Genomic DNA, 17408 nt, shown 5'->3' with positions numbered 1-17408 from the left:
TTACACACAGCCATGATAATGGTGGCTCCTGGTGTTGCTCGGTGTCTAATCCTTTGGCTTGGCCACAAACTCTCAGGGCTTTATTTGGAGTAATAGCTGTAGCCTTTCAATGAGATCAGTTTTCAATAAATTCAGTGAAAGTAGAGCAGACTCCCAAGAAGGTCACATTAATACTGTTTTAATTATCAGATTGTATTAGCATGGCCTGCACTTGCAAATTACTCATTTCTCTCTCATTTATATTAAACTAATTTATAGGTATTGCATTGGAGTTTTACAGTGATTTCCAATATTTACATTTTTTAATCCTTTTCAGTTGGGCAGATAAGTACATTTGTAATAGCCTAAAAAATAATTTAAAACATTTTAATGCCCTCTAAACAGAAATTGGAGCAAGTTAACTATCTTCCCACTTTTACCCATTTCTATTTAACATATTGGTTGATACATTCATCCAGTATCCTTAGAATTATTGAAAAAAAAGGAAAAAGTACTCAGGTGAGAGTGAACAAAACCGGGAAGAACAAAATTCAGCTGACTTGAAGAGAAACAGCAGCAGATCTTTGGATCCCAATCTCTGAGCTGCTAGCTCTAGTCTTTCTTCTTCCTTAAGAACTGGCAGCAGACACACAGTTTAACCGGAGTTGCTCTGCATAACTCTCTGGAGGCACCGGCACTTTCAAAGAAAGTTTCAGCTAAGGATGTAATTCCAAAGATATTTTTCCTTTGATAAAGAAACGTTGTCTCTGCAGGTTTTTTCCTGACACAGCTACACCATACTTCTAAGAAAGATGAAAACAGAGAAAAGAAGGGAGGCGGGGGAAGACAAGTTTGGTAATATCGATTTCAGAATTTTGCTGTATTGCATCTTAATTGAAAGGCTAAATGCCCACACAACTCTGTAGGTTAGGCCAGCTGGTATTAGGAACCAATACTACAATTTCCTTACACAAGTGTCTAATAACAACATTTGTGAAACCGGTTACACAACGGAATATTTCGAAGAGGGGAGGTTTTGAGTGCAAACACTGCAGATTTTTGCACCGCTGAGGTTGATCCCACAGCAGTTTGCCGGGGCCGGGGCCAGCCCTGCCTTTCACCGAGATACTGCTGCCCTTATCAGGTGCCAGGCCCAGAGCTTCTCCAGCCTCCCGGGTCCTGCGGTCTTTCCCGGGCTCCTGTCCCCCGCCAGATAAAGCTGCGGAAGCCCGGGCTTGCCCGCCCCCTCAAGCCTCGCCGCTGAGGTGCGATGTGGCTGTGCTGGCGCCGGTAACTGGCCCCGGTAAATGCTCCCCGCTGCGAGGGGCACCCCCGAGCTTGGGGAGCACCCCCGGAGCAGTGAGCCCGCGCTGAGGGACACCCACCCGCGGGAGACCGTATGTCCCCGAGGCGGGCACCGGGGAAACCCGGCGGCGGCCCCGCCCGGCCGTGGGGAAACAGCAGGAGGCGAGCGGTCCCTGCAGGGCGGGCAGCCAGACTTTGCCGCGCTTCAGCGGAGCGGGGCCGGGGAGGAGCGGGCCGAGCCTCCGCCGCCGCGCCGCGGGGCGCCACGTCCAGCCAGTCACAGCCACCGCACCCGCCCCCCGGAGGCTGCCCGGCCGCGGGTCTCCCGCGGGCAGCGGGGCGGTGAAGGGGCAGCGCTGCGGGGAGGGGTAGCTCCTCCCCGCCACCCCCGGAGGTGGAGCCGGGCGGCGCCGTGGGGCAGCGCCGGCATTTCCCGCACGGTCGGGGCACCGGCAGCAGCGGAGGGACAACTGGCTCGCCCGAAGATGACAGACACCCTGCCGCCCCGCGGCTGCCCGGCGGCGGAGCCGGTAGAGGACGGCTACTTTCGGAAGGTGGGAGGCGCGGTGGCCGGCTCTATGTGTCCCCCGCGGTGGGCTCTGCGCCCGGGGCAGCCCCGCCCGTGGGCAGTTCGGGTTTGGTGGTCCCCTGCCCACCGCTAGCGGGCTGCTTTCTCCCGGCGGGGAGTGTCGAGAGCTCCGTCCCTCGGCGGCGGGGAGCTGGGCGCTGGCCGGGGCAGGGCAGAATCCGGCGGCGGGCCCGGGCTGGGGGGCGCTCTGGGGCGCTCCGTGGGGTCCCGGACCGCCGCCGGCGCGACCCTCCGCTGCCCTGGGACACGCTTCACCCTGCGGGGCGGAAGCACTCGTACCTCTACAAAATGAGTGAAATTCTACCTTCTTTGGGTTTCACCCCCCCGCTCTTTCCTGTTCGCCCCCCACTGCATCTCCTTGTTCTCCCTCTAGTAAATGGCCTTGTGTACCTGCAAGAAAGTGTACTGGAGTAGGGCAGTGAAGTTAACAGACTCGTTGGGAAGTTTTTAATAAACATCTGCCCTAATTTTCAGACTGAGTGGGCGGCTTATGCCATAACCAGCACCTGAGTTCCTTCTGCACGGCAGTAATCATAGTTACGCATGGTCTGTAATGCAGCCCTGTGGGCTCCTGTGAACTTCACCGGAGGTAAAGGGCAGTCACCGCCGTTTTCGGGGAGCTGTGGCTCAGCCTTCCCTCGCTGTTAAGTTCTCCGCGCCTGTAACTGTTGTTGATGGGGTGTGGGCACACGGGGGTTTCGGTGTAGATTCTGGATCTGAGACCATAAACGGCTTATTCTACGGAGGAAAAAAAGCCTTATACATCAGGTTGTTGCTACTCCCCTCTGTGCAAAAATATCCCTCTGATGCACTTTAGCTCCCACCTGGATTACACGGTAGGGAGGCACGTGTGCTTTGCTCTGTTGTCCTCGTTACAGGCTGGCTGGGTTTTGGCCCCAGTAATCACCGAATTCATAAGCCTGCAGGGGCTTAAGCAACAATACTGCCCTTTAGCAGAGGAACTGCTTGCAGCTGAAAAGAGTGTAGTTTTACCTGTGCCAGCGGTGCTGCAAGGAATCAGTAATAATGAGACAGGTTGAAACAAAACTTTGACCAAATCTTGTCTGGTTTCTTCATTTGAGTAATCCTACTGTAATATGTGGTGAGTAATCACCTCTTTCTCAGTAGTCCATGGCAGGAAATCATGAAGTGTGGCAAAGCACTAATTATTTAGAGTTTTCACAGCTATGTTTTGTATAGTATGGGGTGCTCGTAGGCTGCCTTGAGGCACATTAGTTTAAAAAGTTGACTTTTCATGAACTTGTTAACTTAGATAAATCAACCCTTCCACCTATTTGTTTTTACGGATGGGGACTAGCTGAATTTTAACAAGCAAGTTGTGCTTCATAAGTCGTAAGAGGAATATGTCTTCTGTACCCAGATTTGCTAAAGGACTGAGTTTATTTTCAATTAAATTGTATATTAAGGTTAAGTTAACTGATACAACATTAGATCAGTGTAAACCCTATATGTGTGACAGGAATGAAGTTCTTCTCATATATGAAAATACTGTAAGATCAATTTTATACCTAATCATGAGCATCTTTCCCACTTTTGAATTACTTATGCCTTAAAGCAGTAGAAGATGGATATGAATCTGTTATTAAATAAATCCGGGTGAGCCAGTGTTGCAGTGAAGCATTCTTCCTTCTGTTCACTCAGATCTTTGAAAGGTTCATCCAGCTCATAAATGACTTTAATAAAGTTGTAAGCTTCAGATCAGGCTAGATGCTCAAAGCCTTCTGTCCCTAAAAGTTGGATGTAAGCAGGAAACCAGTATTCCTTGTTATCCATTAGTTGAATGGTCTCAAAGATCAGAGCTTTCATTCTGACTCAGTAGTTCTAGGAGAAGTGGGGAGGGAGGAAAAAAACCAAACCCAAAACAATCCCACTTCTGGAATCTTGAACAGATACAAGCTGTGAACCCAAGGAGATACTTCGGGCCTGGTATCTTTAGGCCTTACACGTTCATCTGGATGGTGTGTTAGGTGATCTCATGTAACTGAAGTTACTGGTTGAGCTGTTCATGTGTGTTCATGGGTTTCCCCCACACCCCACCCTGGCTCCTTTGTGTCACTTCCCCTTCCTTTTAAATCACACTGCTTTTTCTTTTCCTGAAAGGATTTGAGGGTTGGTTTACCAGCTTTGTTGGTGCAGAATCACATAAATTTCCAAGGCTGATCCCTGTGTTTTTAGATCAAAAGACATTTACTTAGTTGACCACCTTACTCTATAAGCTGTGGAGAAAGGTGAAAACACTGGCTTTATATCAGTCCTGCCCACAAAAAGGCATCCAAGCACTCTTTACACAAGGAAGTTGTCTTCTGTACTTTACAAGAATATTGTGCACAACGAAATTTTATAATTAAGAAAAATTGAGCAGTTGATACAATATCCATGTGTTTTAGACTCTTGATATTTTCTTTTGATAAATAGATTACTGTGAGAAGTATGCTCAATGTTGGTATAGTGCCCTTTTCTGTATTATGCTTTTTGAAGTCTTAAATACAGCATACCAGAAAACAGCCCTCAGTATCCTCAAGATGCAATATGTAAATCAAATTAGTTACTTAATTCTTGTTCAGCACTTTTTTTCCTGTTGGGAGGAGGCCCTGTAAAACTATGACTGGCTCTATGTAAAGGGCCGTGACCTGAAATGGGGAAACAGATACACAGTCCTGTTTCCTGCTTAGACTTCTCTTGCCACACTGGAGAGTTAGGCTTGCTGTGGCACTGCCAGGTGAGTCTGAGATATGATGGGTGGCAGCTTCTGCAGTCCACTTGCACCATTCCTCAGAATCCCTCTCTCCATTTCCTTCCAGCAATGTCAGAGCTGCTCTGTAGGGACCTTTTATTTCCCTTAACCCATCTCTGTCCATTATCTCCTCCTTCCTGATGGCAAAGGCTTGTCATATTTATATAGGCAAAATTAAATTTTCCTTAAACCTATAAGATGCTTTGAGCTGGCTTGGGTGATTTTTTTTTTTTAATTATCTAGTTTTAAGGAAATTACCTGTGCAGCCACACAGGGTATATGCAACTCTGTCAGTGTGGCCCCTATTTCTTTCCCCTAACATTTCCCCTCCAAAACAACTCTCTTTAACTATCTGATTAGCCACAACTGACCTTGTGAGAAGGATTTTAGTTTTAACAACAGCAGCAAAAAAAAAAAAAAAAAAATCCTTGCTGGTGTCCTGAAGAGGCTATGGCGAGGTAGAAGCAGCACCTTACCTTCCATCAAAAAGAAGATGGATCTTCTGTCTAGAACTTTTTACTTTCTGGGAACATAATGCACCAGGAAACTGGTTCTGCTACTGATTTGTTTATTTCAACCATCAGATGCAGGTAGCTTAATTCAGTATATTGCATAGTACATTACCAGGGCAAATTGTACCTGTACTCAGGTGGTGCAAGTGCTCTTGGACTGTCAGCCTTGTGCCTCATTGTCCTCTGTGCAGAGTTCCACATTCTTTCACTATTACTGGCAGCAACCTGTGAATCTACCATACGTATCCCACGTATCCATCCAAATTCTGCTCCCGGTCCTTCTTCCCTATGAAAGAGCTTGTGGTCAGCAGAAAATAATGACAAAACTAATGGTAAGAGCAAAGAACAATTTCTTTTAAAAGTAGAGCAAGGCATTTAGACAGGAAGGATTTTTCAACAGACCAGTAGTAATTAAAGCAGTTCCATCCTTGTGTGCTGCTTTGCTTATGTGAGATGGCTCTCCCACCTTTGGGGAAATTATTCTTTAAGCCTGCCATGGCCCTGTGCATTGCTTGGCCTCTCAGATCTCTTTCTGGTTTTTGACCTACTTTTGAATTCTTGTGGGAGAAACAATTCTCTCTTTCAAGCTGTCTACCGTTCCTTTTTTTCCCTTTTTTCATTACAGCACACAACCTCACTATACCAGTAACTTTTCACAAAGTAAATATCCCCAAAACACAGCAATATACTGAACCTGGGATGTTTATAAAGTAATATTCATTCAATCATGGGATCCAATGCTTATGTGGTGATCTATTAGTGGGACTATGCCTGGCCTGTTTTGTGGGGTGGGTTGTTGTTGTTTTTGGTTTTTTTTTTTCCTGGATGGGTAGAAGCAGAACAAGGAAGAGATATCTAGCAAGTTCTTTCTCCTATATCTTTGCCATCTTGGTTTACTGCTTTGTAGCACCTTATGCAGCCTGTAACTTTTCGCATTCCCTAATCAGTCAGGAAGTTGCAATAAATAATAAGAAAGAGCCATAGTTAATTTTCCAAGGTTACCCTTTCTGTAGCTCCAAGCATCTGTAGGTACAGCACTAAGCATCCTGTCTTCAATTTGGTTGTTTTAGATTGCAGTCCATTGTGCTACACGGAGGAGGAGCAATGGGGCAGCTAGCTTAATTAATCTTTAATTCTGATCAGTTTAATGAAATTGCATAGTTTCTTTTCTTTTCCCATTCTTAAAGCTTTGGTTCCATTCTGTGAAGCTAGACTCTTATCATACAGACCAAGCTGATGATTCAGAAAGAAAGATGGTATATATTAATCCTCCTTGTCAGGGGAAAAGGCTAAAACCAGAAAACAAGCAGCTCCATAAATGAAGCACCAGTCTGAAAATTATTATAGGTATGGTGGCCAGCACCTCCCTAATTAACTCTCACTGCTTAGCTTCTGGGGTTTCTTCTGCAGGGTTTCCCCCTTCCCCCTCCAAACTGTAGTTAATATATCAGTTTACCAACCTGCTACACCTGTGCTTCCACTGGGGTTTAGTTCATGTGGTTGTTTTTAGTCATTAGTAGCCAGGCAACCATAAACATTAGCATCGACGCAGGAATATTTATTTGCCTATTTGTTCTCTTTCCACTTGTCTAGTGGTGCAGAAAGAATGTTGTGATGATTCATACCCCTTGTCATGCCATATCCACTCATTATATAGAAATCCCCAAAATGTAAAACTGAAAGTAGGCCTTCGTGTGAAACTAAGAGTCATCTGAAACTTGGTTAGTCAAAAGACAGACATCTCTGATGAAATATTTTCATTTTGCTTAGTGAGCAGTTTGGCAAAATGGAATATTGTATAGAAAAATATGTATTTGGAATTTAATACAATACTTAGTTGTAAAACTTGATATTAATCTTTGGGGCCAGGGACTTGTAAAATACTTGCTCATGCACAAGTAGACCAGGCTCTGGAAGACTAGATCTTTCTCCTCCCTCTCCCCCCTTTTTTTTAACTCGGATAAAACTTCTGCTATTGAAAGACTTGCACTATATAGCTAAAATTTCAACATAGAACTAGTAGAAACATGCAAATAGAAACTTTAATTATAGTAGTAGAAGAAGGTATGGAAATAACCACAATAATTTAGCAGGACTTAGGATCAGTTCTAGAGATACTGGTGTGAATTGTGCTGTTTACTACAATTGCTGTTACAGCCAAAGAAGTTACATGCATAAGTTAAATCACATACACGTCTAAATACCTGGAGGATATGGCCATTTGCGTACACTACTGGGCTTGACAAGCAGCACAGGTTGCACTGGCTGGAAAGGAATGTTATATTTTAAGTAAGAAGGCACACCCAGTCTCAACTCTGTGTCACCTTCAGACAGTATGTAGCTCATCCTAAAAGTTCAAACCAGTACTTCATAAATCATATTTATGTTAATTTCAAATGCTTCCTGCGATTACTCATGGTTTGGTAAACAGTCATGATTTTTGTGTCCATCACAACTGAATTTCTGATAGTAATAGTTTTGTTTTGAAGAAAGAACTTCCTGGTATTCCAATTAAATACAACTGCTTCTGTATTTAGGACCCATACTTTTGATAGCGACCTTCTCTGTGTGGTAGGTAATTTATCAAGGCTTAGAGCCTAAACTTGGAAAACAACAAAGATATTGCCTATACCCCTTAGACTGGGGGATTTTAAGGCTCCTTCAGATGGGAGGTAAGCATTGTTGCCTTATGCAGAGGCAAGATCCATCTATAGCTAACCTGGAGTACCTGGCTGCAGGCTTGCCTAGCCACCTTCTCTGCCCCCACCCAATCTGTGGAATAAAATCTCCCCCAAATCCCACGTGAGTTCTGAACAGTTAGTCAGCTGCTTCCTAGCTCTGCTTGAGCTGCTGCTCTTGAGCTGGCTGTGCCTGGTCTGACAGAGACAGTGTCACACTGAGATCCCACAGGCATTCATAATACAGCTGTTTGCCAAGTAAGTGTGTGTGGGGTAATGTTTATAAACTTAAAAATAAAACCCAGCGGGATATCCTGCCACCTAAGCTCAGGCATTAGTTCTAACAAGAGATGAGCAGCAATCCCATTGGAATCTCTTGGCACACCTTATTAATTAGTCAGAGGATTGCTATTGAACATGCAGGCCCTTCACCAGGAGGTGCATATTTGTCTACTCTCAGAGTCTATTTCTGTCAAGGTGTTACCTGACTAGGTACCTAAATAACTTATAGCAATAATCTATGACTCTTGTGCAGGTCTCGCCTCTGATAATGATATATTAAAAAAATATCAGCTTCCTGATTCTGCAGTTCAACAATGCATCTGAGCAGGACGAAATAAAGTAACTAGCTAACTGAACTTTATGTTTTAAAGAATTTTTATTGGTTCAGGAGCTAAGGATAATAATATTCAAGCACTTTAAACACTTTGAAAAGAAGCATAGCTATGCTGGGGGAAAAAGGCTCTAAAACTGATAGCTGAGTTTACTATTTGAACTGTCTTCAGGGCAGATTTACTCAATTTATTTGTCTTTTTCCCCCAGCCTGCAAAAGCATGTAATGAAAGCTTAAATCATACTTCATGCGTGGTCATTTTTGCAACTTCCTTAGTAATAACCATTCTTTTGTTGGTATTTAATTAATAATTTACTGATAGCATATAAGTCAGGGTAAAATCCAGTTTGTTCCCAAGTTGTCTTGGCTCGGCAAAGAAATAAACAGTAATTAAACAAAGCATCTAGCATTCTGCTGACGAGAAATGAAACAGTAGGTGTGGAAACCACTGGGAAGTTTGGCTGCCAGATATTGTAATGATCTGAACGTTAACATTCCTGGGATTGTCCAAATGTGAACCAAACACAAATGCTGTCTGGGAAAGGTATCTCTACATGGAGGAGGACAAAATGAAGTACTTGCTTGGACCTGCCTGCTAAATAACTTCTTAGTACATAGCAATTGTGCTTTACATGAGGGGGAGTCTTCCCCAGATGGTGGATTTCCCATGTGTTTTTGCAGATATGGGTTATTTTTGCTGTCTTCTATTCAGACTTCTCGCTATCAGTTTTCTGGCAGCTCGACTATAAATAAAGAGTTTAAGCCCACAAATGAACACAAAGTAGCTGAGCGGCCCCATCCCCTGTGCAGGAGGTGCAAAAAGCAACGTTTTCCAAAAGGTAAAATATGAGTTCCTTATAGGACTTGAGAAGTAAATGGGAGGTATGTGCTTGCAGCAGGTGAGCCTATCCTGAAAAGAGACTCCTCTATCCACAAGAAGCCTTTCATCAGGGAGACAAAAGTGCAGCACTTCCAGGCATGCTGGAAGTGATGTGGATGCCTCAGTCTATTAGTGCCTTGTCCTCTTAGGCCCCAGGGCTGTTTTTGCATTAAAGTTTCATACAGAGATTAGTGGCTGGTCCAGAAATGCAGGGGACATTGCTGCCATTTTTTTCTCTTTGTACAGAGTTTAAGATCTTTGCAGTTTTGCACTCATTGTTCAGTGGGAGCTTGTTTGATTTCTGGGCTGGAGCTTGATCAAAGGTCCACTGAAATAAACACACCACTTATACAGAGCTTCATTGGCTTGGGAATCAGGCAGTTGATCTTCCTGAAAAAGATCCCAGAAGTAGAGCTATAAAGAAGTATTTGAATGATGCCATGAAATTCGTTTGGGACACAGGAGGGGCAGAGAGTTCTGGAAAGAAGCTGCAGCTTTAACAGAGAAAATGAAGACAAGGGCAAGGCAAGGATACGTTTAGGGAGGACTAAGTGGTTGTGAAAGAAGTTGGAAGAAAGCATAACAGACATATACAGGGATATAGAGATGAAAGGCCTAGGATGGGAATCAAGTATTCAAACTGAATGCAAAAGCAAAGTTCAAATGAAAATTGGCACGGATAGAGTGGAAGGAGAGAAGATTCGAATACCAGTAATGGAGAAAGATTATACTACACGGAGTGAAGAAAAAGCAAAGAAAAACAGCGGCAGCCTAGAAAAAGAAACAGGCTAAGAGCAGGAGGCAACTTGTGGATACAAGACCATGTTGTACCTTTAAGTGTGTCTTGCTTGTGTCTCTGTGTATAAATGTGTGTAAAGGAGCATAAAGTATTTGGTAGTTAAAGGATTACTTTTAATCTGAGAGGAATGATGGGTTTGCTATGTGTGCATGTCCTCTCCAGTAAGATGTTCATCTTCTATGTACTGTGCTTGCTGCCTGTGCTTTCTCAACAAAGAGAGTATATATCGTGCACTCAAGTTTTGGCCTTCTGTTGTAATTGGTGTTTCAATCCAGAAATATTTCTGCAACTTGAAAAAATATGCAACAGTAAATTATTCTAGTCATCTGGCAAATGGTGCTTCTGAAAATGTTTGCACAAGCTTCCTGTCACTTTTTCCTATTTATTAGAAACTTTTCAAACTATGGATTTAAAATTATTAATATTAGGCTATGTGCTTGCTCAGTTGAACTACTGTAATCTGGATTGATCAGCTAATTTCTCTATTTTCAAGTCAATTTGCCTTCACTTGCCAACCCAAATAAGAACTAAACTTCAAATAGATGATTAGAACTTCATGTTCTGTTTAAATACTTGCTTTTGTTGTGCTGGTATGTCATTGCCTGACCACTTATAATTAGAGCCTATTGAGAGACTTTGAAATGCTGTTATACCAAAATAATTTTTTTCTAGACAAAACTAAGAGGAAGAGGTCCAAAATAGTGTGTAATTTAGTGGCTGGAGTACTTGAGGGAAGACTTGTATCAGAGACATCCAAGCCTCCTTCTTGTGTAATGAATGATCTAGTAGGACCCTGATAAGCTTTGTTACCCAGCAAGGCCAACCAAAAGGGCATGGTTTATATTTAAGGGTAAGCCTTAAAACAGAGTGGTCTCTTAATATTATTTTAATATTATCCTGTGGTATGCCAGAAAAGTGATCCTGGGCCACAAAAAGAGACACTGTGTTTTCTTGCAAATGCTGTGGAAACTGAGTACGGATAATCTCCCAGGGATTTGATTAAATGCTACCTCATGTAAAGTTTAATGTAATGTTTTAATGATATGCAAATGAAAAAGTAAGTGTAGCATTTAGCGCTAGGTTAATGGTTGGACTTGATGATCCTAAATGTCTTTTCCAACCTAAATGATACTGTGATTTCTGAACATAGAGCTTATCAGTGCTCACCAGAGTACAATGGCTCAGTCCTGCCCAAACACGGGTTGCAGTAGTTTTGAGTCCTGTGCTTGTGTAAGGTATGCACGTACACAGGAGCATTCTTGTGAATTCTGAATTTCATGCTTTACTTTTTAAGGGCTTAATTTGATGAGTTTCTGAAGGTATAATCATTATCTTACCCTGTCAAGCTCTATTATTCCATATCATACCTTATCCTATCTCATATTGTACCATTTCCCATCTTACTTGATACGGAGCTATCAATATGTTATCTTAGGCCAACAGGTAACGAGAAGAACGAATGGGCGGATAAATCATTGCATCTGGCACTGTGAACATACACAGATGAAGTTCTTAGAAAGCTTATTCATATTTTACATTTTTGGTGCAGTATGCAAAGGTGCTGTTGGGTTAGGGTAGGGCAGACTTAAAGATCAGAGAGCATTTCCTGGGTGTGCAGGTAAGCAGCACTGTGCCAAAAATAAGTTTGAGATATGAAGAGAACCACCTAGGGAAGGAGGGGTAGGAAGCGTGCTGAAGGTCTGAGCACCAGAAGGAACAAGAGCAGAGATCCTCAGAAAGGTTCTTAAAACTGTGAGTAGTGGTGCCACCAAAGCTTGTTTTCTGATAGAGTTGTATTTCAAGCCTGCATGTATCCCGATACGGAACTCTCAAATTTTTGCAAAGGTTAAGCAGAAGCTTTGATAGGAGTTCTGCCTTGCCAGATACTGGTTTTATGAAACCCACAGAAACTTCGTAACACGCTGTCAAATTTGGTTGTAATTGGAAAAAAGCTTTAAAAGATTTCTAGGGGAGAACAGACTGACTCACATGTGTACATAAGCTTTAAAACAAGTATTTTCTGCCTGGATTTTAATGTTGCATGCTTTGGTCATGATGTCTCTTGCTTTTAATGACCATATTTGAGGAAAGAAACACTGTCAGTCTTTAATCTCTGATGTCAGCGTAGTTAATTTGTATTCATACAGAACCCATGCCATTAAAGTTCATCTGAATTCAGTGTTACTCCTTTTCCAGACTCTGTTCCAACAGCAACAAAACCCCTTGTTTCCTTAATTCTAGGGATGTAATCCTCTTGCTGAGACTGGTCGAAGCAAACTGCAAAATCAAAGAGCTGTCCTAAACCAACAGATCTTAAGAGCAGTAAGAATGAGAGCTGGTGCTGAAAATCTTTTAAGGTATGTATTGCTACTTCCTAGTTATCTTGCCTGAGCAACAAAATTATTTTTTAAAAAATTTTTAAATTACTCTTAGCTACTGCTTTTTACCAGTCTGCCTAACTGCTCCCCTAACATGCTGCATAAATTACTGCTGGATGCTTTGTGAATCTCCCTGGAGTTTTTTAAATGCTGCAGCTCTAGAGAGTTATTACCTGCTGTAAAGTGCACTTTCAAAGCTGCTGTGTTGTAGCAAATGAGCTGAATGTTAGACTATCTTATGTTGCTCTGTTTGATCAGCTTTATTGCTAGTGATAATGGCAAGTGAATCTTGCTGAATAATGGAATGAGTCCTTTTTACACCTTGCATCAAATAAAGGTATTGTCACTGTCATAAATTGAGACCACAATGGATCATAATCCAATTAGAATTTTATTAATTGTAGCAAGTAGAATATGAGCAAATACAGTGCTGGACGGCAGGGGAGTCTGCGCTCCGCCAACTACCGTACTGAGCAGTTCAAACAGTCTCTCTTTATACATCTTTACTTCCGTGTTCAATGAAATAGTGGAGGTACTCTTCGCATGCTTCAGTTGTTGTTAGGGGGTCGTCTCCTGCTTCCTGGTGATATGGGGTTGCTTGTCCTATCTCTGTCGGTAAGTTTGGACATCTGGTGGTTATCTTGCATAAGCATGCCTGGGAGGTATTCTTCGCATAACCTTTACATTGAGCTTAACATAAGTCTTAATAAACAATACCTTAGTTCACAGTTTCTCACAGTCACTATGCTTTTTCCAAGATTCGTTAGGTCTGTGCTTTGCAGTGGACAGGACCATCGGCTGCCTTATTTATTCCATGTTGTACTGATATAGGAGTAGGCAGCTAGCATACATCTAATTTGAACTGAGTTACAGTTGCCACCAAATTCTCCAACAATTCGAGGTGACTGGGAGAGACATTGCCTTTTCTCTATTACATTTTGTCCATCAAATGATTTTTTTTTTTTTTTAAGACACAGTTTCTTACGTGGCTGTCCCCCTAGGAATAGCCTAATGTTGACCCTGGCATAAGGCAATTACATCCCGTGGTTAACTGCTTGGCAAACAGTCCTGTAGCTTTCCAACAATCTATCCTCTGTTACACAGGAGAACTGAAAATTTCCCCAATACTCATCTGCAAGTCTTCTGTTATGTCTGTTTCTCTGGAACTGGAGGAACAATGGGTTTCTGAGAACAAAACAGTCAATAGACTTCCACTAGAGAAGTGAAAATGCTTGGATAAATTCACTTTTCTTAAACTTGCCATTAATTGATAGGTTGCCCTTTGCCTGTCACTTGCCTTTATCTCCAGTCTTGTCAAGAGAGGTGACAGATCCAAAACTTATGTAGTTTTAGCCTCTGTGACAGAGGTGTTTTCTGGTAGTTGACTTAAGGAGTAAGACTTAGGGTCTTTTGCTACCTCTTGTATGCATAGCAAAATTATTTTGCTTTTGAAACTGAACACTGTTCATTCAGTAGATGTTTCTGCATGCCAACTCGGGAGGAGTGTTTGGAAAGGCTAGGGGGATGAGCAATATCTAATGTGAACACCGGTTAATCTAACATTCAACCTAAAGATGTTTTAAAGTTCGGCTCCTGATACCAATATTAACTCCTGAAATACTGAAGTTGCTATTGACAAGAGTGGGAGCAAAGCCTATTTGAAGAGCAGAGGATCGGACTTATTTCTAAGTTATTAAAAATCTAAAATGAATTTACACCTGTTAGACTCCTAAAACTTGCTAGCTCTTTGAAAGAAGCAATTTTAAAAGTAACTTGACCACAAGATAGTTCACGTGACTAGAAGTATTTACAGTCTCCTAAGGGAAAAGCATAAATAAATGAGCTTTATGTTTTCAGCTTCTATTTGCATTTCATCAGGTTCTAAAAGAAGCAAACCAATTGCTGTCCACAGGGAGCCTCCTGCAACAGGGCTTGAGAAAAAACTGGAAATGCAAGTTTTTTTACTTTCGGCTGAAAGTAAATGCTAGGCTTGAAACAAATGATCCGTATCGTGCAAAGGCTTTTGTTTTTAGAACTTCTGAAAGTCACCCTCTCCTTTTCATTGTCTTTTTCTCTGGAAGTTCTGAGTTAAAACAGAATTCAGGGTAGAGTTGTGTGGATCTCAAGGATATCATGTTGCCCCTTTTGCTGTCTTCTGCTGTTTGTCATTACAAAGTATGTCTACAGTGCAACAACATGAAAAGGTAATCAAATTAACTCTAAATGGGCATGGATGTTGAAAGCAATTATAGCTATATTAGGGAAGTTCACCTGGATGGACCATTGGGGTTTCTGAGAAAGATACGGGAATCCTTCCTATGAAGGATGGTAAGCTAGACCAAACATGGAGGCTTAATAACATTGTAATTAAAATGCTGCTAGCATTAAAGCTCACCCATAACTGGTGGTGGTGCTGCATTTATCAAGGAAGATCCACTGCCCCCTGTATTTGTGTCCAGTTTGGCTTATGCAGACAGCAGATGAACATGGTTTAATCTAAGCAATCTCAGGTATTCAATGAAGTACAGCACTGAAAATTCACAGGTAATGCGTATTTATAATATGAAGACAGCTTAGCATTTTAGCCTTGGAATAACTAGTTCTTCACCAAGCTGCTCTGTAAAACTGGAGGATTGTTCAAAGGGGAGCCTAGATGTGTGAGGGGGTTGCTCATAAATATTTGAGGGTGAATTTTATCTTAAAATAAAGGTAAATGCAAAATGCTGCAAACTCAAAATAAGTTTGTTATTGTCGAATGATTTGGACTTTCTAATGTAGGGGTACAGTATCTTAAGCCTGGTTATGGATCAAGGCCTTTTACCTTAAACTCACATCTGTGGTTATAGATCTGTAGTCTCAACAGATCATTATTCAGTTTACAAAGTGGAGGAGTCTCTTTTGAAAAAATATCTCCTGACCCCCCTCGCCTTCACCCTCACATCTTCTAGGAAAAGATCACATAATCCAAAGATAGGATAGAGACTTCATTTAAGATGCTTTAGTTTTGTTGAATAATGTATCTGAAAATAAACCTGACCCTTAATCACACACAAAAAAAAAGCACATAGCAAATCTATGTGTGTGCATGCTGTTATCTGGAAACTATCCCAGGCTCTCTCTTGACAGAAAAACCTAATACACACTGAAACATGAGGTCTTTTATCGTCTCTTAAGGAGCTAAAAGAAAATCTTAAAAATGCTGAGAATGCTAGCAAGGGGCTCAACCAAGCTTATGTACAAAACTTTTTCCTCAGCAACAAAAAGATCCTATGTCTCCCTCTCTCTCTGCAGAGCAACCACCAACAACAAAGTCCGAGAGCAGGTACTACTGGAACTGAGTTTTGTAAACTCAGACCTGCAGATATTAAAGGAGGAATTGGAAGGACTTAATATCTCAGTAGAAGTTTATCAAAACACAGAGTAAGTATAAAGCTAAGTTACTCAATTATTAACAGATCTTCTGTTTACCACTGGAAACAAAATTGTTTCTAGGTGAATGTGAACGCTGGACAATAATTACGTGAAAGAACAGAGAGCTTGATAGGAAGAGAACATATTTGATGGTAGCTTTGTTGACTAAGGGTTAGTCTGCATATTTGTCTTGGGAAAGGTATGTACCACTAATCCTTAGATAGAGAGTTCCTTCGTGGAGGAGAGTACTGTGAGACTTGAAAAACTCTTGGGGCTTTATGGGGAGACACATGGCACCCAGGAGGATTTCCAGTACTAGAATGGCTAACTCGTTCACTGCCTTCTGGAGTGAGCAAACCTAGTGATGTAATATCTGCTCCCAAATGCAGTGCATATAACAGTCCTCTCTTTAGCTGGAGAATAGAAGTCCAATATTGATTTAGAGCTCAGAGCAGATGCTAGGTAATCTTTAAGGTGTGCACTTCAGTGATAGAAATCCATAAATTAGCTGGCTAAACCAGAAATTTTTAGTAGATGAAGTTGGAATTTTTCCAAGTATTTTTCCAACTTTAATGAGCATGCTAAACTTTAAATTTCCTCAAAGAGAAAAATTTCAAAGTTAAAGATTATTCATTGCCTGAATACCACAATGATTTCTGTATCAGTTAGATGTCTTGTTGCTTCTAAAACTAAATGTTTACTATTTGATTAACAATAGCAGCTCAAGACACAAATTAAAGCACTTCTTATGAGGGGGGTATAATTTTGGGTCCCTCTTAGCACTATTCTCAGCTAGGTGTTAACTTTCATGTGGACTACAAGGAATTCTTAATGGAGAAGGGCTAAGCACGTTTCTAGAGGGGTATCTTTCAACTGAATGCTGGTTGATGCAAAATATCTGTGTTTCATTTTTCTCAGAAAGAAACTTACCCTAAAGTTCCTGCCATCCACCCCCACATCAAACTTTGACAACTATTTCATGCGCAAATATTTTTTGTTCAAGATTTTACCAGTCTTCATAGATGCATGCTAGCATAGAGAGCAGTATGAAAGTTATGGCTGGGGGAATGAGTGAAACACTCCAGAAGTACTATTTCTTCTTTTAGCTAAAGAATATTCGTAATGAAGGGTGAGAGGTAGGTCAGGCCCCAAGGCAGGTAGAAGCCTTGCAGCTGGACAGTTGTATGCTTTTTATTCTCTCCTGATCCTGCTTCTCCAATCTGTTTTGAATGGTGTTTTACCTTTTTGATGCTGTTCATTCTAAGCTGAATGCTTTTTATGTTCCATCAGCTAAAATAACTTGCTCCCTCTGTAACTGCTCTCCAGCCTTTAATGGCAAATAGCTATTAATAGTTGCTCTCTGAATCTATTGTGCAGATAGTCATCAACGTGAGGCCACACCCACATGACTAGGTTACACTGTATTGTGTTACACCAATCTGAAGGGTTGGCCTTCCCAGTACTTGCACGCATCTCAGCTGGATTGGGAAGCATGATGCTATTTCTGCT

General features: G+C 41.9%; 1 protein-coding gene across 1 annotated transcript in view; it reads left to right on the top strand.

The window, feature by feature from the left end:
• The first annotated feature begins 1680 nt into the window (after nucleotides 1-1680).
• The window catches only part of RHPN2 (rhophilin Rho GTPase binding protein 2), a 30997-nt gene continuing 15269 nt past the window's right edge, over nucleotides 1681-17408 (top strand). The window contains exons 1-3 of the mRNA XM_064459544.1: nucleotides 1681-1838; nucleotides 12352-12467; nucleotides 15780-15908. Of these exons, the coding sequence (XP_064315614.1) occupies nucleotides 1770-1838; nucleotides 12352-12467; nucleotides 15780-15908 (314 nt within the window). The 5' untranslated portion in view covers nucleotides 1681-1769. The remainder of the gene's footprint in view (nucleotides 1839-12351; nucleotides 12468-15779; nucleotides 15909-17408) is intronic.

This window comes from Phalacrocorax carbo, chromosome 8 (assembly GCF_963921805.1).
Source record: "Phalacrocorax carbo chromosome 8, bPhaCar2.1, whole genome shotgun sequence".
In the NCBI taxonomy this organism is placed as follows: domain Eukaryota; kingdom Metazoa; phylum Chordata; class Aves; order Suliformes; family Phalacrocoracidae; genus Phalacrocorax; species Phalacrocorax carbo.
This window is presented reverse-complemented; position numbering and strand designations above follow the sequence as displayed.